Genomic DNA, 20,756 nt, shown 5'->3' with positions numbered 1-20,756 from the left:
GAAACCCACGCAGACACGGGGAGAACATGCAAACTCCACACAGTCAGTCGCCTGAGTCGGGAATTGAACCCGGGTCTCTGGCGCTGCGAGGCAGCAGTGCTAACCACTGTGCCACCGTGCCGCCCACTTATAGTGGCAAGGTTTGTATGGTTCACAAACTAAATTTTTTTTTAGTTGCAATTCTTTTAATCTGAAATGAAGATAATGGTAAGCACCTTAATCTCTTTTCCATCGAAGAAGAGATTTTTGAGACCAACTTCTGGTGCTTTGATCGTCAGATCATTGTCACTTCTCTCAATGGCCAAGGATCCTGGAAAAAAAAGTAACAATCACAGTTAGAGAGAATCAATCACAAGTTGATCAAACTTGAAGAGGAAGTTACAAATAAAAACAGAAGTTGCTGGAAAAGCTCAGCAGCTCTGGCAGCATCTGTGGCTAGAAATCAGAGTTAATGTTTCAGGTCTGTTGACCCTTCCCCAGTTCTGAGAAACATGAACTCTGATTTCTCTTCATAGATGCATCCAGACCTGCTGAGCTTTTCCAGAAACTTCTATTTTTGTTTCTGATTTACGGCATCCGCAGAGCTTTTGGATTTTATTCAACATTTTTCTAAACTGCTTCCTGCTGGCCATCAGTTTGAGCCCTGAATTTGTGATTATTCAGATTAAAGTTTTATATTTTGCAATGCAAAGTAATTCATAATTTAGTTCTTCCACACTACGTTCCTTCTCTGCAACTCTTGAGGGCTTGGTGTGAAAGAAAGGCTTTCAACATTGATCTTGAGAAAGTAATGTACTTGAACCTGGAAGTGATAGGCTTTTGACCAACATCTTGGTTCCATTGATGAACAGTTGGATCTTTCCTGCTTTTGTCGACTGTATTTCTACTTGACTTTTACAAAAGAAAAGGACAGTACGTTAATCAGATGCGTAACCTCATTGAATGCTTCTCATGGGCTGAACACATGTATGTCCCTTACCTGAAAGGTAAACTCAGCTGTACAATCAGTGATTCCGCACTGCGTCTTATCAGTACGATGAATTTCAGTTCAGGAGTACAATCTTGGACCAGTACATGAGCACAGCCTTCAGGCATTTCATACTCAAAACATTCCTTGTTAAATGGGGTGAATTGGTTTTGCAAGACCCTGCATTCAGCTGCGAAACAGAAAAAAACACAACAATCAGTTGCTTGGATTTCAGTTATAAACTGGTTTTGCGTTGTGGCGGTAGCATTTATGAATCTTCTCAGAAAACAAGCAGTACACATTGAGGGCACTGGATTTAGTATTTATCCCTTTATCAGTGGCACTCCGAGCACCATCTGCAGAGTGCATTGGCTCCCCAGACTCACTCTGACTGAACATCCATCATTCTGTGACTTCCACTGCTCAGAAAGGAAACAGTAAGAATGTTGTGGGAAAACCGTCTCCATTAAGGTACTCATTGAGTCACACAGACACAAACATACATCACCATTTCTTCATCATCTCTGTGTCTATAATCTGGAAGTCCCTACCAAACCACAATGGGATCACCAGCTGCACAAAGACTCCATTGGATAGTGGGAAAACCCGCTGTTGCTTTCTCAAGGTGTTGTGCAATGATCATCCTAATGGCACCCAATTCAGAGGAGTGAATCTTGCAATAGGAAAGATTTCATTCTTCCCAATATCTCTCACTACTTCTGCAAGAATTGATGACTGAGGTCAAGTTTCAAGGACAATTTTGGTAGCTCACCAAGTGGAAGGTCTTGTGTGAAGCCTCATCAGCTTGTGTTGCCTGGCCACTCAGTCTTGGGAAACATTTTTGCTTTCTTTTATTCAGTCATAGAGTGTGGGCAACACTGCCTTGGTCAGCATTTATTGCCCAGAGGGCAGTTAAGAGTCAACCACATTGCTGTGGATGGAGTCACATGAAGGCCAGACCAGGTAAGGGCAGCAGATTTCCTTTCCTAAAGGACATTAGTGAACCAGATGGGCTTTTCTTGACAATCAACAATGTTAAGAAATAGATTCTTAATTTCAGATTTTCAAAAATTGAATCCAAATTCCAGCATTTGCCATGGCAGGATTCAAACCCAGGTACACCAGAATACTGTCTGGGTCACTGGATTAACAGTTCAACAATAATACCACTTGGCCTTCACATCCCCATCACATCACCTAATGGCAGATTGACCTTCTTCCACACAAAACACACACACACACACACTTAATCAGAACAGCTGTGATCTTTGACCTCAACTTCTCTTACTAACCTTATCTTCACATCTCTTGATCCCCTCAGATTTTAAAATATCTGTCAATGTCAAGCTTCAATACATTCATTGATTGAGCATCCACATATCTTTGAAGTACAGAATTCCAGGATGACCCCCAATTTCTGAAGCTGTGTTCCCCCAGTCCTCGACTCTCGACACAGAGCAAAGAGTCTCTCAATTTTTACTCTGTAAAAACCTCTCAGGATCCGAAATGCGCCACCATCTTCAGTCACTTCCCATAAGTCTGCAGAACTCAGGATGTTTCATAAAGAACTACTCCCATTTAGCTGATGCTCTCAATTTGCATTCATCATTCTAACAGTGACAAACTTCTGGACCAGAATGTAAAACAGAAGTTACGAAGTTAAAAATCACTCCAGGTTATATTCCAAAAGGTTTATTTGGAAACACTAGCTTTCGGAGCACTGCTCCTGCATCAGGTGGTTGGACTATAACCTAGCATTGTGTGATTTTTAACTTTGTCCACCCTAGTCAACACTGGCTTCTCCACATTATAAGTTCATTCCAGCAGATGAACTGGCCTTTGTTTTGTGCAGCTTGGAAAATCCATAGCAGATTAACTGTCAGGCAGAGGCCCAACATTGAATGCACATTGAATCCTTAAAGAAGAATTCTAAAGTCAGTGTACACATACAACAGTACAGAGTTAAGAGCATGGGAACATAGGAACAGAAGTAGGCCATTCAGCCCCTTGAGCCTGTTCCACTATTCAATGAGACCATGGATGGTCTGTGGCCTAACTCCATATATCTGCCTTTGGCCCATATCCCTTAATACCTTTGCTTAACAAAACTTTATCTATCTCAGATTTAAAATTAACAATGGATCCAACATCTGCCACTGTCGGTGTGTAGAAATGCTTCCCAACAATTTAGATAATATAATCTAAATTAATAATAGGATAACATTTAGACAATAAAAGGACAGGAGGAATAATGTTTTTACACAGAGAGTGGTTCATGTGTGGAATAAACTTCCAGAGAAAGTGGTGGCTGCAGGTACAGTTACAACATTTAAAAGACTTTTGGGTGAATTAATGAATAAGAAATGTTTGGAGGGATATGGGCCAAGTACAGGCAGGTGGGACTGGTTTAGTTTTGGAATATGGTCAACAGGTCTTTTCCCTGGGTTGGGGGAGTCCAGAACTAGAGGGCATAAGTTTAGGGTAAGAGGGGAAAGATTTAAAAGGGACCTAAGAGGCAAAATTTAACACAAAGGGTGATGCATGTATGGAATGAGCTGCCTGAGGAAGTGGTGGAGGCTGGTACAATTACAACATTTGAAAGGCATCTGGAAGGGTTTAATGGGATATGGGCCAAGTGCTGGCAAATGGAAAGCAGATTTATTTAGGATAGCTGGTTGGCATATCTGGTTGGACCAAGGGTCTGTTTCCGCACTGCATGACTCCATGACTCTATTTCAGTTGAGAATTCCATTTTACTTGTTGTTTCACAGACTGAGGTCTAACAAAATAAGATGCAAAAGTAGAGAGAATAAAATAATGTACCTGTAGATATTGGTGAAACCATAGCTGGTAAATCAGCAAGGACAAGCAATCCTCTTTGCTGTACTGAGGGAGAGTTCACATCGAAAGGTAATGGTGCTGGGATGAGAAGGTTTCTGCGATTGAAGACATGCTGAATAGAAAAAGAAACAGCATCATGTTAGACTGAAAACAAAATTTGCTGGAGATCACAGAGGGTCAGGCAGCATCTGTGGAGAGAGCTAACATTTCAAGTTTAGGTGACTGTTCATCAGAGATGACATGAAGTAGTGGGTTTGATTTAAAACACTGAGGGTGAATCTGTCTCCAACTAAATCCTAAACCTGCTCATAATAAGTGGATTCAAGGTTTCTGCAAATTTTTTTATTCATTCACAGGATGAGGGTGTCACTGGCTAGGCAAGCATTTATTGTCCATCCCTAATTGCCCAGAGGGCAGTCAAGAGTCAACCACATTGCTGTAGACCAGACCAGGTAAGGATGACAGTTTCCTTCCTTAAAGGACATTAGTGAACCAGATGGGTTTTTCCAACAATGGAATCCTGGTCATCATTACCCTCATAATTCCAGATTTTTAAAAGCAATTCAATTCATCTGCCATGGTGGGATTCAAACCTGGGTCCCCAGAACATTATTTGGGTTTCTAGATTAACAGACCAGCAAAAACACCACTAGGCCATCACCTCACCCAAGCAGAGAGGAAATCCTATTACTATGAAATATCATTGCAGTGCAGTCTTGCTCATTGTGTTTCTTCAGTACGAGCTCAGGTCTCCCAATCCATGACTTAACGAAGGAAAACCAGCCAGGATTCCCACTCCTAATTACCTTCGTGTTATGATTCCATATGATGGTCCCAGCAGGTAAGAAGAGAGAGGCGTGTATGTTTTCAACTCCTTTTCATGTCCCCAGGACATCCCAAGATCATTGATGAAGTGGACGTGTGTTTGTGAGAATAGTGAACAGCAGGATCATAAGAACAAAGAAGCAACGTGATTGCGGCCAGATACAGAGATTTTCAGTGAAGTTGTTTGAGGGGTATATGTTGAGTGGGACACCAATGGAAATTTCTTTCCCCTTTCTTTCTATTGTATCTTTGATATCTGCTGAGAAGGTGTTTCATTTTAATCTGAGGAACACCCCACCCAATGACATAGAACATAGAACAGTACAGCACAGGAACAGGCCCTTCAGCCCCCGATGTTGTGCCAAACATGATGCTAAATCAAACTAGACCCTTCTGCCTGCCCTTGGTCCATATCCCTCTATTCCTTGCATATTCATGCTCTTGTCTAAAAGCCCCTTAAAAGCCCCTATCGTATCTGCCTCCACCACCACCCCTAGCAGCGCAGTCCCCACTCCTACCACTCTCTGTATAAAAAAAACTCACCCCTCACATCTCTTAATCTTCCCCCTCTCACCTTCAATGCATACCCCCTAGTTGTAGATGCATAGGCCTAGCACTCTCACAGTTTCAAACTCATGAGGGGGTCTGCACAAAGCTGGTTGGGAGATACTCTGACCGCTCGCGAATTGATCAAAGACAAGCTATAAAGTATTTGGTGAACGAAGCAAAGGTGTAATGTGGAGAAACTTTTGCACACAGTGAGTGGTGAGGTACCTGCCAATCTTCCTTCCCACGTATCCACTCCATCCTCCTCTCTGACCTATCACCTTCAACCCCACCCCCATCCACCTATTGTATTCTTTGCTACCTTCTCCCCAGCACCACCCCCTCTGATTTATCTCTCCACCCTGGAGGCTCCCTGCCTTTATTCCTGATGAAGGGCTTTTGCCTGAAACGTAGATTTTCCTGCTCATCGAATGCTGTCTGACCTGCTGTGCTTTTCCAGCACCTCTCTAGTCTAGATGCTGATTTCCAGCATCTGCAGTCCTCACTTTCGCCGAGTGGTGAGGCTGGTCTGGCTGCGAATGTGCTGGAGGAGGATGGCATAAGAGGTTACTGCAGCTGACACCTCATTGTGCCAGGATCTTCCATAGTTAGGGTGACTGGCACCAATTCCCCTTGTAGTATTAATATAGGGCCCGTAGAGGCACAAGAATAACTTGAGTAACAAGAGGTGGCTTATTATAGAGTAAAGTAATAATGGGTTACATTAGCTTAAGATTGGTTAACAACCCTACACTGATATAAAAAAGAGGGTCTCTCCAACTAGCAACCAGGCTAACCACGTGAATAACCATCAGCAGTAATGGGAAGGTGAACAGACTGGAATAAGACTTACAGACAATGAGAACTGTCTAGCTCCTCCTAGAGACTCTCATATCAGAGGGTGGAGTTATGCAAAGTTTTTGGAGTTAACCCATTCAGGTCAATCTCCTCATACAACAGTATATTCAATTAAGACAGTGAAAAGGGAATTAGATTGTGATTGGTAAAGGATTACAGGGAGAAGGTCAGAGAGTGGCACCCACTGCATTGTTCATCTAAAGAGCCAGTGCAAACACAATGGGTCGAATGGCCTCCTTCTAATGATGATCACTGGAACATACAATTGAACATTGAACAGTACAGCACTGAAACAAGCCCTTTGGCCCACCATGTCTATGCTGATCATGATGCCATTCTAAACTAATCCCATCCACCTACACATGGTCAGCATCCTGCTATTATTTGCCTGTTCATGTGTCTGTCTAAATGCATCTTAAAGGTTAAGATTGCATCTGCTTCTCCCACCTCTCCTGGCAGTGTGCTCGAAGCAGATACGATAGCAACTTTTAAGATGCTTTTGGTCAGACAATTGGACATTACGAGGGCTATGCTAGATTGTGCATTACACTTTCATGGGCAGAAATCAAACCAATCACCTTTTTCCTCAGCACTGAGTCACAGTTAAAGATGAGGTTTAAGGTTTGATCCCAGGTCACCCTTGCTTACTCTGAGTACTATTGGGCACTACAATTGGTTTCAGGAACCATCTTTCAAGAAAGGAAAGATTTGCTCCCAGTGGAATGGTGTCCATTTGACCAGGCAAAAGCAACAGTGTGTTCTGTCAACCCTCTGATAGGTATAACACCTGAAAACAGTATGAGTCATTCATCATGAATGGCTCCTGGCAGAAGCTCCGGAATTTTAAAAAAATCATTCACAGAATGAGGGTGTTGCTGGCTGGACCAACATTTATTGCCCATCTCTAATTGCAGTTATGAGCCAATCACATAGCTGTGGGTCAGGAGTCATGTGGACTACATAAGGATAGTGGTTTCCAGCCGTAAAGGACATTAGTGAACAATAAGGGTTTTTCCGGACAATCGTTTTATGGTCAACATTAGACTCGATGTGGAGCAGCTGGTGTTGGACTGGGGTGGACCAAGTTAAAAATCACACAACACCAGGTTTATTTGAAAGCACTAGCTTATGGAGTGCTGCTCCTTCATCAAATAAAGCTGTTAGGCTATAACCTGGTGTTGTGCGATTTTTAACATTAAACTCCTAATTTCAGCTTATTTTAAATTGAATCCAAATTCTACCACCTGTTGTCCCAGGATTGACAGTCCAGTGATAATGCCAGTAGGCCAGCTGCTCCCCATAGTGTAGCAATCCTACAGAAACAATGTTAGTGAATTGGGAAATACCTTTGGAGTTCGCACCACCACATCCAGCGTTCGCTGAGATGTTGCTGCCATGATCACCGAAAGCCGATGAGCGCGACTCCTTTGATGTCTCTCAGAGAATCCAAATAGGAAGGCGATTCCTGCGAGCTGGTCAGCCAGGCTGCAAGGGAAGTCAGGGGAGTTAATCTTCTGCTCATTGCTCTGAGTACACAGGAATGAAGTGGTAATTGGCAGTTAGCTCAGTATACTGGCTCCTACATGTTTGCGGTTTCTTTCAGGTTTTGAGGTATTATGTCCCATTGTGCTTTAACCATTACTGCGGGATGGTGTTCAAAACGGCCTGTAGATGCTTTGGCCGCAATCTTGTAGTCTTGGCAATTTTTGCCCCATTTCAATGATGCCTGAAATTTTACAGATTCAGAAATGTTATTGCAATTCATCAAATGCAGCAAAATTATTAAAAGGCTTTTTTACATTGTGGAGCACCCTGTCCCATCTCCCAGAAACATCAAATTTGTGATTGAAGAGTAGCTTGATATGTGACAGAGGCAAAATCCTCTCATATATTAAAGTTGAACTTTCTCTGATCTTCTGTGTAGCTGTAACACTATATTCTGCATTGTGTTCTGTACCCTCTTTGTTTTAATTAAGGACAGCAACCTCCCTCCAACAATTGACAATGGTCTCATAGACTTCAGTTCCAGATTGTTAAAATTGAATTCAAACTCCACCGTCCACCATGGTGGGACTCAAACCCAGGTCACTGCGGTATTGTGAATGCCTGCACCCTATCCAGGCAAATCATACTTTACATAAATACATCAGGATAATAGAACTGAGTTATGATTCAAATTCTTGGTAAGCAAAGGCATGAGGGAATATTGGAGGTAGGTGGGAAAATGGGTTTTAGATTACAGCCATGATCTGATTAAATAGCAGGGCACTATCAAGGGGCTAAATGGCCTAATTCTGCTCCTTTTTTGTGTATATGCATGGTAGCACAGAAGGAGATAATTTGGCCCATTGAACCCAAGGTAGTTCTCTGTAAAGAAACAAATAAGCCCCATTGACTGCTCCAACTCTATGCCCTGCAGGCTTAGTTGTGAGCATCTATTCAAATTCCTTTTGAAATTAAAATGCTAATAAGTCTCCAAGAGTGGAAAATAACTCAGCCACCTAGGCTCCTCTGCCAACACCTTCTAAACCCATGGCCCCTACCATCTAGCAGCACATGGGCAGCAGAGAAATGGGAACACCATCATCTGCAAGCTCCCCCTCCAAAGCTACACACCATCCTGACATAGAAATATATCGTTGCTCATTCAGAGTCACTGGGTCAATATTCTGGCACCCCCTCCCTATGGATATTATTACATCCCCATGAACTGCAAGGCTTAAGAAGGCAGCTCACCACCACCATCTGGTGGGGCAATAAACAGTAGCCCTACCAGAGATGAGACTGAGGTGACAGGGACATCAGGCTGAGCTATTCCTTTGGATGAAAAAGTTTTTTGTTACTTTTGTCAAGAAATTACAACTGAGTCATTACTGCTTTATTCTAGATGCACAATCATTGTCTATAACAGTGCTCATAATGAATAGGAAGGGTTTAGAGGGATATGGGTCAAATGCAGGCAAAGTAGGAGCAGACAGTTTAGGATACAATAGACAATAGACAATAGGTGCAAGAGTAGGCCATTCTGCCCTTCGAGCCTGCACCACCATTCAATATGATCATGGCTGATCATCCTTAATCAGTATCCTGTTCCTGCCTTATCTCCATAACCCTTGATTCCACTATCCTTGAGAGCTCTATCCAACTCTTTCTTAAATGAATCCAGAGAGTGGGCCTCCACTGCCCTCTAAGGCAGAGCATTCCGCACAGCCACCACTCTCTGGGTGAAGAAGTTTCTCCTCATCTCTGTCCTAAATGGTCTACCCAATATTTTTAAGCTGTGTATCCAGAGTGTCCAATCCTTTAATAATCTTATATGTCTCAGTCTTCTAAACTCAAGGGTATACAAGCCCAGTCGCTCCAGTCTTTCAGTGTAAGGTAATCCCACCATTCCAGGAATTGACCTCGTGAACCTACACAGCACTCCCTCAATAGCCAGAATGTCTTTCCTCAAATTTGGAGACCAGATCTGCACACAGTACTCCAGGTGTGGTCTCACCAGGGCCCTGTACAGCTGCAGAAGAACCTCTTTGCTTCTATACTCAATCCCTCTTGTTATGAAGGCCAGCATGCTATTAGCCTTCTTCACTACCTGCTGTACCTGCATGCTTACCTTCATTGACTGGTGTACAAGAACACCCACATCACTCTGTACTGCCCCTTTACCTAAATTGATTCCATTTAGGTAGTAATCTGCCTTCCTGTTCTTGCCACCAAAGTGGATAACCATACATTTATCCACATTAAACTGCATCTGCCATGCATCTGACCATGGCAGATCACCCTGTAATCTCCTAACATCCTCCTCACATTTCACCCTGCCACCCAGCTTAGTATCATCAGCAAATTTGCTAATGTTATTGCTAACACCATCTTCTATATCATTAATACATATTGTAAAAAGCTGCGGTCCCAGTACTGATCCCTGCGGTACCCCACTGGTCACTGCCTGCCATTCCGAAATGGAGCCATTTATCACTACTCTTTGTTTCCTGTCAGCCAACCAACTTTCAATCCAAGTTAGTACTTTGCCCCCAATACCATGCGCCCTAATTTTGCTCACTAATCTCCTATGTGGGACTTTATCAAAAGCTTTCTGAATGTCCAGGTACACTACATCTACTGGATCTCCCTCGTTCATCTTCAGAGTTACATCATCAAAAAATTCCAGAAGATTAGTCAAGCATGATTTCCCCTTCATAAATCCATGCTGACTCTGACCTATCCTGTTACTACTATCCAGATGTGTCGTAATTTCATCCTTTATAATAGACTCCAGCATCTTTCCCACCACTGAGGTCAGACTAACTGGTCTATAATTTCTGGCTTTCTCTCTCCCACCCCTTTCTTAAAAAGTGGTACAACATTAGCCACCCTCCAATCCGCACAAACTGATCCTGAATCTATTGAACTCTGGAAAATAATCACCAACACATCCACGATTTCCCGAGGCATCTCCTTCAGTACACTGGGATGTAGACCATCAGGCCCCGGGGACTTATCAACCTTCAGACCTAACAGTCTCTCCAACACCAATTCCTGGCAAATATAAATTCCCTTCAGTTCAGGTCCTTCAGCCACTGTTACCTCAGGGAGAATGCTTGTGTCTTCCCCAGTGAACACAGATCTGAAGTACCGATTCAATTCTTCTGCCATTTCTTTGTTCCCCGTAATATATTCCCCTGTCTTCAAGGGCCCAATTTTAGTCTTAACCATTTTTTTGCCTTTCACATACCTAAAAGAGCTTTTACTATCCTCCTTTACATTTTTGGCCAGTTTACCTTCGTACCTCATTTTTTCTCTGCGTATTTTCTTCATAGTAATCCTCTGTTGTTCTTTAAAAGCTTCCCAGTCCTCCGTTTTCCCACTTATCTTTGCTATGTTATACTTTTTCTCTTTTAACTTTATATGTCTCTTAACTTCCCTCGTCAGCCACGGCCACCCATGCCTCCTCCTAGGATCTTTCTTCTTTTGGAATGAACTGATCCTGCATCTTCTGCATTATACATAGAAATATCTGCCATTGTTCCTCCACTGTCATCCCTGCTAAGGTATTGCACCATTGAACTTTGGCCAGCTCCTCCCTCATAGCACCATAGTTCCCTTAATTCAACAGAAATATTGTCACTTCCGATTGTACCCTCTCCCTCTCAAATTGCAGATTGAACCTTATTGTATTATGGTCACTAGCTCCTAATGGCTCCTTCACTTCGAGGTCCCTGATCAATTCTGGTTCGTTGCACAATACCAGATATCTGGTTGGCATGGGTGAGTTGGACCTAAGGTTGTTTGACTCTACCAGTACATAATAAACCTGAAGACCACCCTATGAACAATAAACTGTTTCTGATGATTCTGCATCCTGCTTTGAGCCACAATGTTGGTTATTCCATTTCAAAAGTGAGGATATTATTTCAGAAAGTTTACAGAGGAGTAACAAATTATTCTTGAGTTTAGCAGGCTTAGTTCAGAAAATAGGCTCAAGTGTCAGTTTAGTTTTACTGAACCAAAGGGACATATGGTCACACATTGGAGACAGCACAGATGTAGTCTATTTGATTAATTTCCACTGGAGCTGCCAATCCTCCCCAATCCTTGATCCCATATTCTTCCTTTCCAAATATGAGTTTTCAAAATAATGGAGGTTGTCGACATAGAAACTGCTTAGACTGTGTGACTGGAAAGAAAAACTCAGCAATGATGAACAAGGATCGGAATCAGGAATGTATCTCAGAGAGCTTAGAGGGACAAGTCATATCAGAAAGATTTGCTGAACTCTGTTGCAGAAAGATCTGCAGCTTTGTTAAATCTTGTTGTAAGATCAGATCTGGCCTCAGGTGAGTGAACAGTAACATGCTTTATAAAACATTACCATATACAGGGGGTGGGGAAAGATGACATCTTCTGGACATCGATAGTTTCAGGTTACGGTTCTGTGACAATCAGATGTTACTATGACATAGCTACTTACACACATGCTCAATAGCTATTCTTAGATTAAAAGTATATTCAAACCTTTACTTCACCATGCTCAGTGACCTCCATCAGCAGAAATGATTCTAGTTTCTTTTAACAGGTCCTGACTCATCCTGAGCTGCACCTCTTCTTTTCTTGCACTCTCATCCTCACTCACTCCCTCCCTCCCTCCCTCTCTCTCTCACACTCACTCACTCTCTCCCTCACTCATACACTCGCTCTTATTCTCACTTTTACCCTCACCCTCACACCCACTCATTCCGTCTCTCACTCATACACTCACTCTTATTCTCACTCATACCCTCACCCTCACACCCACTCACTCCCTCCCTCCCTCACTCTCACACTCACTCACTCCCTCCCTCACTCATACACTCGCTCTTATTCTCACTCATACCCTAACCCTCCCACCCACTCATTCCCTCCCTCATCCACCCTCACACTCATTCCCTCCCTCCCTCCCTCACTCTCACACTCACTCACCCACCCTCCCTCAGTCACGCTCACATTCACTCATTCCCTCCCTCACTCACTCATTCCCTCACTCACCCTCACACTCACTCATTCCCTCCTTCACCCACCCTCACACTCATTCATTCCCTCCCTCCCTCAGTCACACTCACATTCACTCATTCACTCCCTCACTCACTCAGTCTCACACTCACTCATTCCCTCCCACACTCATTCATTCCCTCCCTCACTCATACACTCACTCTTATTCTCACTCATGCCCTCACCTTCACACCCACTCACTCCCTCCCTCATCCACCTTCGCACTCATTCATTCCCTCCCTCCCTCACTTTCACACTCACTCATTCCCTCCCTCACTCATACACTCACTCTTATTCTCACTCATACCCTCACCCTCACACCCACTCACTCCCTCCCTCTCTCTCTCACACTCACTCACTCTCTCCCTCACTCATACACTCGCTCTTATTCTCACTTTTACCCTCACCCTCACACCCACTCATTCCGTCCCTCACTCATACACTCACTCTTATTCTCACTCATACCCTCACCCTCACACCCACTCACTCCCTCCCTCCCTCACTCTCACACTCACTCACTCCCTCCCTCACTCATACTATCGCTCTTATTCTCACTCATACCCTAACCCTCCCACCCACTCATTCCCTCCATCACCCACCCTCACACTCATTCCCTCCCTCCCTCACTCTCACACTCACTCATTCCCTCCCTCCCTCAGTCACGCTCACATTCACTCATTCCCTCCCTCACTCACTCACTCTCACACTCACTCTTTCCCTCCCACACTCATTCATCCCCTCCCTCACTCATACACTCGCTCTTATTCTCACTCATACCCTCACCCTCACACCCACTCATTCCCTCCCTCATCCACCCTCGCACTCATTCATTCCCTCCCTCCCTCACTTTCACACTCACTCATTCCCTCCCTCACTCATACACTCACTCTTATTCTCACTCATACCCTCACCCTCACACCCACTCACTCCCTCCCTCCCTCACTCTCACACTCACTTACTCCCTCCCTCACTCATACACTCGCTCTTATTCTCACTCATACCCTAACCCTCCCACCCACTCATTCCCTCCATCACCCACCCTCACACTCATTCCCTCCCTCCCTCCCTCACTCTCACACTCACTCACCCACCCTCCCTCAGTCACGCTCACATTCACTCATTCCCTCCCTCCCTCACTCACTCTCACACTCACTCATTCCCTCCCACACTCACTCAATCCCTCACTCACTCTCACACTCACTCATTCCCTCCCTCGCTCGCTCTCATACTCACTCTCTCCCTCCCTCACTCTCATACTCACTCATTCCCTCCCTTACCCACCCTCACTCTCATTCATTCCTTCCCTCTCTCACTCTCACAATCACTCATTCTCTCCCTCCCTCCCTCAGTCACACTCACATTCACTCATTCCCTCCCTCACTCACTGACTCTCACACTCGCTCATTCCCTCCCACACTCACTCATTCCCTCCCTCACCCTCACACTCACTCATTCCCTCCTTCACCCACCCTCACACTCATTCATTCCCTCCCTCCCTCAGTCACACTCACATTCACTCATTCACTCCCTCACTCACAGTCTCACACTCGCTCATTCCCTCCCACACTCACTCATTCCCTCACTCACTCTCACACTCACTCATTCCCTCCCTCGCTCACTCACTCTCATACTCACTTATTCTCTCCCTCCTTCCCTCATTCACTCTCACACTCATTCCCTCACGCAATAAAGCTCTGTGTCAGAATCAGCACCTTTTGAAAAAAAACTCCCTTTTCAACCGTGGTGCATAAGGTCATAAGAAATAGGAACAAGAGTAGGCCATTTGGCCCCTCAAGCCTCCTCCACCATTCAATTGGATCATGGCTGATCCAACATTCCTTATGTCAACCTTTCTGCCCTCTCTCTGTATCCCTTGGAGGTAAAAGTCCATTTTGCGAAAGTAACATGATGCGCCAAGCACTGACACAAGCAAAGTCTTTTTTTATGAATTGGGAATGCCATTCAGCTCCTGTGGCCTGTTCACCCATTCAGTCAGTCCATCGCTAATCCGAATCGCAAATCCTTTCTCCTTCTTTCCACCCATTGATGTCTGAAGTAGTTGCACAGAGTCCGGTGTCCAGTTACCAAGTCACCTGTTATTTACACATGCATAGTACACTGGCTGTGACCAGCCAGCTCAGAGTCATCTGAGGAGTTTCTAATCTCCTGGTGATAATTTTTTCTTTCTTTTTAGAGATACAAACCAAAAATCCAAAAATACAAAACAAAGGAGGGCAATGTCTCAGACCAAGAGTACACAGACAGTAGCTAGCCGGCATGGAGGCATCTGAGGAGATATATATATATATATATATTTTGCATTCTCCTGTTTTTTTTTAGTGACAGTCCGAGGCAGCAGCAGCAGAGGTGCAGGCAAGGCCCAGGCTGCGGTGGTAGGAGCAGGCCCAGGCTAAAGCAGTAGCAGCAGTAGTGGTGGCTGCCTGTGCAGCTGAATACAGTTCAAACATAAAGAAAAAAGAAAGCACAAACAAACAGTAAAGAAACTTAAACTGAAAAGAAACAAATATCTTCCCTCAACAAAGACACTCCTCTTCTCCTCAGTACCAGCAAGAGCACATTGACTATAGCACCAGCCAGCTCAGAGTCAATCCTCAACTGAGGAGATTCTAATCTCCTGGTTTTATATATATACTTTCTTTTTCTCCTGGTTATATCGGTCGGCTAAGGCATTCCTGATTGTCCCAGGTTAACAACCCCAATCAAGAACCTCGTAGTTAACATGGTCCACCTAGTTCCAATCACTACAATATCCTTTGCTTACACAAATCTATCCACCTCAATCTTTTGTGTTTTTGGATTTTTGGTTTGTTTCTCTAAAAAGAAAGAAAAAATTATCACCAGGAGATTAGAAACTCCTCAGATGACTCTGAGCTGGCTGGTCACAGCCAGTGTACTATGCATGTGTAAATAAGAGGTGACTTGGTAACTGGACACCGGACTCTGTGCAACTACTTCAGACATCAATGGGTGGAAAGAAGGAGAAAGGATTTGCGATTCGGATTAGCGATGGTCTGACTGAATGGGTGAACAGGCCACAGGAGCTGAATGGCGTTCCCAATTCCTAAAAAAATTGTCTCTCATCACCTTTGTAGATTTCTTCTGTTTTTAAGGAAATTGTGCTTCCTGATTTTCGTCCTGAATAAATGAGTTCTAATTTTAAGATTATGTTCTGACATTCTTGAGAGAAAATTGGGTTTCTGTGTCTATGCTATCTAATCCTTTTATCTTATTAAACCCTTCCAATAATCCAATACTGAATATTTGGGCATCCCAGAGAAGAAAATGTGGATTTTTTTAGTGTTCTATCCAGAAATAATACAGATTTTGATAAGACCCATGTGGTTTCCCTGTTGTACATTACCAATGCTCTGTGCACGTTAGGCATCTCAGCACCAACACAAGCTCGCCAGCTTCCTCCTTCTTGAAGTTCATCCACAAATAGTTGTAATGCTCGTTGGTCCATTGAATTATCCACATAGGCCTTTGTCTCATAACCTTTCTCTTTGTCATCCATCATGATGGCTCGGGTTAGCAGTGAAAATATTGGTGGCACAGAGTCTCCAAGGAACCAAGACTGAGGGTGGAAAATTTAAATAAGAGCACACAGATTCTTACTCAGAAATATTCATGGAGAATGCTTCAGGCCATTGCATTTAATTGTAAATGTAGCAGCCATTTATGTCATAACTTTAACATAGTTAACAACATCCCAAAATGTTTCACAGACAATATTTAACATTATGTCACCTGGAAAGTTTTAGGGAAAGAGTTGGCCCACTGAAGGACAAAGAAGGAAGGATATGCGCGGAGTCAGAGAAAATGGGTGAGATTCTTAATGAGTACTTTGCATCAGTATTCACCGAGGAGATGTTGAGGTGAGGGATAGATCTTCAATTACTCTAGGTCAAGTCAGCATAAGTAGGAAGTGTTGGGTACTCTAAAAGGCATTAAGGTGGTCAAGTCCCCAGGTCCGGATGGGATCTATCCCAGGTTACTAAGAGAAGTGAGAGAGGAAATAGCTGGGGCTTTAACAGATACCTTTGCAGCATTCTTGAATATGGGGGAGATGCCAGGGAACTGGAGAATTGCTAATGTTGTCCCCTTGTTAAGAAAAATAGTACGGATAATCCAGGTAATTATAGACCTGTGATCCTGACGTCAGTGGTAGGGAAACTACTGGAGAAGATACTAAAGGATAGGATATATACCCATTTGAAAGAAAATGGGCTTATCAGTGATAGGCAGCATGGTTTTCTACAGGGAAGTTCATGTCTTACAGACCTAATAGAATTCTTTGAAGAGGTGACAAAGTTGATTGATGAGGGAAGGGAGGTAGATAGAACATAGAACATAGAAGAATACAGCGCAGTACAGGCCCTTTGGCCCTCGATGTTGCGCCGATCCAAGCCCACCTAACCTATACTAACCCACTATCCTCCATATACCTATCCAATGCCCGCTTAAATGCCCATAAAGAGGGAGAGTCCACCACTGCTGCTGGCAGGGCATTCCATGAACTTACGACTCGCTGAGTGAAGAACCTACCCCTAACTTCAGTCCTATATCTACCCCCCCTTAATTTAAAGCTATGCCCCCTTCTAATACCCGACTCCATACGCGGGAAAAGGTTCACACTGTCAACCCTATCTAACCCCCTAATCATCTTGTACACCTCAATCAAGTCACCCCTAAACCTTCTTTTCTCCAATGAAAACAGCCCCAAGTGTCTCAGTCTATCCTCATACGATCTTCCTTCCATACCAGGCAACATCCTGGTAAACCTCCTCTGCACCCGTTCCAGTGCCTCCACATCCTTCCTATAGTATGGCGACCAAAACTGCACACAATATTCCAGATGCGGTCGCACCAGAGTTTTATACAACTGCATCATGACCTCAGGACTCCGGAACTCAATTCCTCTACCAATAAAAGCCAGTACGCCATATGCCTTCCTCACCGCACTATTTACCTGGGTGGCAACTTTCAGAGATCTGTGTACATGGACACCAAGATCCCTCTGCTCATCCACACTACCAAGTATCCGACCATTAGCCCAGTACCCCATCTTTTTGTTATTCTTCCCAAAGTGAATCACCTCACATTTAGCTACATTGAATTCCATTTGCCACCTTTCTGCCCAGCTCTGCAGCTTCTCTATATCCTGCTGTAACCTGCCACTTCCTTCCTCACTGTCAACAACTCCTCCGACTTTCGTATCATCCGCAAACTTGCTCACCCAACCTTCTAACCCCTCTTCCAGGTCATTTATAAAAATGACAAACAGCAATGGTCCCAAAACAGATCCTTGCGGAACACCGCTAGTGACGGCACTCCATGAAGAAACTTTGCCATCAACTACTACCCTCTGTCTTCTTCCATCCATCCAATTCCTAATCCAAACCTCCAACTCACCCTCAATGCCATATCTCCGTATTTTCTGCAGTAGCCTACCATGGGGAACCTTATCAAACGCCTTACTAAAATCCATATATACCACATCTACCGCTTTCCCCTCATCAACCTCCTTCGTCACCTTTTCAAAGAATTCAATAAGGTTTGTGAGGCACGACCTGCCCTTCACAAAACCATGCTGACTATCCTTGATCACATTATTCCTATCCAGATGTGCATAAATCCTATCCCTTACAATTCTCTCTAAGACTTTGCCCACAACAGAAGTGAGACTCACCGGCCTATAGTTACTAGGGTTATCCCTACTCCCCTTTTTGAACAAGGGAACCACATTTGCTATCCTCCAGTCTTCTGGCACTACTCCTGTAGACAAAGAGGACATAAAAATCAAGGCCAATGGCTCTGCAATCTCCTCCCTTGCTTCCCAGAGAATCCTAGGATAAATGCCATCAGGCCCAGGGGACTTATCTATTTTCACCTTTTCCAGGATTTCCAACACCTCTTCTCTACATACCTCAAAGCCATCCATTCTACTTATTTGTGAGAATGTTGTTTACATGTAAGGCATTCGATGACGTTCCCCATGCTATGCTGATGAAGAAGGTGAAGTCGCATGGAATCCAAGGTGTTTTAGCTAGATGGATAGAGAACTGGTTGGGCAACAGGAGACAGAGAGTGGTGGTGGAAGGGAGCTTCTCAAAATAGACACCTGTACCAGTGGTGTCCCACAGGGATCTGTGCTGGGACCACTTGTTTGTGATGTACATAAATGATTTGGAGGAAGGTGTAGGTTGCCTCATTAGCAAGTTTGCAGACGACACTAAGATTGGTGGAGTAGCAGATAGTGAAGGGGACTGTCAGAGAGTGCAGCAGGATATAGATAGATTGGAGAGTTGGGCAGAGAAATGGCAGATGGAGTTCAATCTGGACAAATGCAAGGTGATGCATTTTGGAAGGTGCAATTCAAGAGTGAACTATACAGTAAATGGAAAACTCCTGAGGAAATTGATGTACAGAGAGATTTAGGTGTTCAGGTCCATCGTTCCCTGAAGGTGGCAACGCAGGTCAATAAAGTGGTCAAGAAGGCATATGGCATGCTTTCCTTCATCGGATAGGGTATTGAGTACAAGAGTTGTCAGGTCATGTTACAGTTGTATAGGACTTTGGTTTAGCCACATTTGGAATACTGCGTACAGTTCTGGTTGCCACTCTACCAAAAGGATGTGGATGCTTTGGAGAGGGGTGCAGAGGAGGTTCACCAGGATGTTACCTGGTATGGAGGATGAGGTTGAGTGGATTAGGATTATTTTCATTGGAAAGAAGGATGTTGGGGGGACCTGATTGAGGCCTACAAGATCATGAGAGGTATAGACAGGGTGGATAGCAAGAGTAGAGGACCCAATTACTAGGGTTCACGAGTTCAAAGTGAGATGGGAAAAGTTTAGGGGAGATATATGGGGAATGCTCTTCATGCAGAGGGTGTTGGGTGCCTGGAATGTGTTACCAATGGAAATGGTAGGGGTGGGAATGATAGCATCATTTAAGATGTATCTAGCCAGATACATGAATGGGCAGGGAGCAAAGGGATACAGATCCTTAGAAAACAGGAGACAGGTTTAGATAGAGGATCTGGATCGGTGAGGCTTGGAGGGCCGAAGGGCCTGTCCCTGTGCTGTAAGGTTCTTTATTCTTTGTTTTAAATGGGACTAGTTCAGTTTAGGAAACCTGGTCAGCATGGAGGAGTTGGGCCAAAGGCTCTATGACTCTATAACACCAGACCATTCAGGTTAACCATTACCTGCCAGAGATATATTAAGCAGAGACCTTAGATATTTGCTGCAGTTGCCTTTAACTCATTAGTCAAGCCATTACCAATTCTGGTTATTCAAATAATTTAGCTAACATATACCTGCTGCGATGAAGATGAAGATGAAGATGATGAGGTAGATGAGCTGGAAAAACTCGCTGTAGATCCTGAGCTGGATCTAGATGATGACTCAAAGCTTAATCGACCTTTGTTTCGTGACTGGAATTGAAGATCACTTGCATTAGTAAAATCTGGGAACTTTACCAAATACCCTGTATATGTTTCATAGATAGAGATAGCAAGAGACAGAGAGAGAGAGATAAACAGAAAGACAGAAAGAGAGACAGAAAATGAGTGATAGATAGATACACACAAATTCACATTCAAGCAACTATGGTGACTAGGTGGTTAGCAGTGTTGCCTTACAGAGCCAGGGACCTGGGTTCAATCCCATCCTTGGGTGACTATCTGTGCAGAGTTGGTACATTCTCCCTGTGTCTGTGTGGGTTTCCTCTGGGTTCTCTGCTTTGCTCCCACAATCCAAATGACTTCCGAATCACAAATGTATGAGGGTGATGTGGATTGGTCACACTAAATTGACCATAGCATCTAGGGAAATGCAGGCTCAGTAGGTTAGTCATAGTAAATACGAGGTTATAGGGTAGGGGGTTGGGATCCTCTTCAGAGGGCTGATGTGGAAATGATGGGTGGAATGGCTTGCTTCCACAATGTAGAAATTCTATTCTATGATTCTTTAAAATAATATCATGAAGTTGTCCCAGAATATTTCTCAACCAGACATGTATCACTAAAGGGATGTTTTCATTGGTGCTATATAGTCAAATGGCAGTAGCAAATTTGTGCAAAGGAAGGCCCACATACAGGAACTGAAATAAACAATTACTTTGGTAGTGCTTCTTAGAGAACAGGCAAAAGTGAGGACTGCATTTC

At 43.9% G+C, this 20,756-nt stretch overlaps 1 protein-coding gene across 1 annotated transcript in view; it reads right to left on the bottom strand.

The window, feature by feature from the left end:
* Positions 1–20,756, bottom strand: part of vtg3 (vitellogenin 3, phosvitinless) — a 111,463-nt gene that overhangs the window by 13,563 nt on the left and 77,144 nt on the right. Inside the window, exons 24-31 of the mRNA XM_087990311.1 lie at positions 19,908–20,024; positions 15,948–16,160; positions 7,621–7,763; positions 7,384–7,522; positions 3,791–3,920; positions 980–1,157; positions 803–891; positions 216–310 (exon numbers count right to left, since the gene is read on the bottom strand). Of these exons, the coding sequence (XP_087846437.1) occupies positions 216–310; positions 803–891; positions 980–1,157; positions 3,791–3,920; positions 7,384–7,522; positions 7,621–7,763; positions 15,948–16,160; positions 19,908–20,024 (1,104 nt within the window). The remainder of the gene's footprint in view (positions 1–215; positions 311–802; positions 892–979; positions 1,158–3,790; positions 3,921–7,383; positions 7,523–7,620; positions 7,764–15,947; positions 16,161–19,907; positions 20,025–20,756) is intronic.

This window comes from Chiloscyllium plagiosum, unplaced genomic scaffold (genome assembly GCF_037043375.1).
Source record: "Chiloscyllium plagiosum isolate Xiang-an unplaced genomic scaffold, Cpla_swu_hap1 HiC_scaffold_9, whole genome shotgun sequence".
NCBI lineage: Eukaryota > Metazoa > Chordata > Chondrichthyes > Orectolobiformes > Hemiscylliidae > Chiloscyllium > Chiloscyllium plagiosum.
The sequence above is the reverse complement of the archived record's forward strand: the minus strand, read 5'-3'. Positions and strand labels throughout refer to the sequence as shown.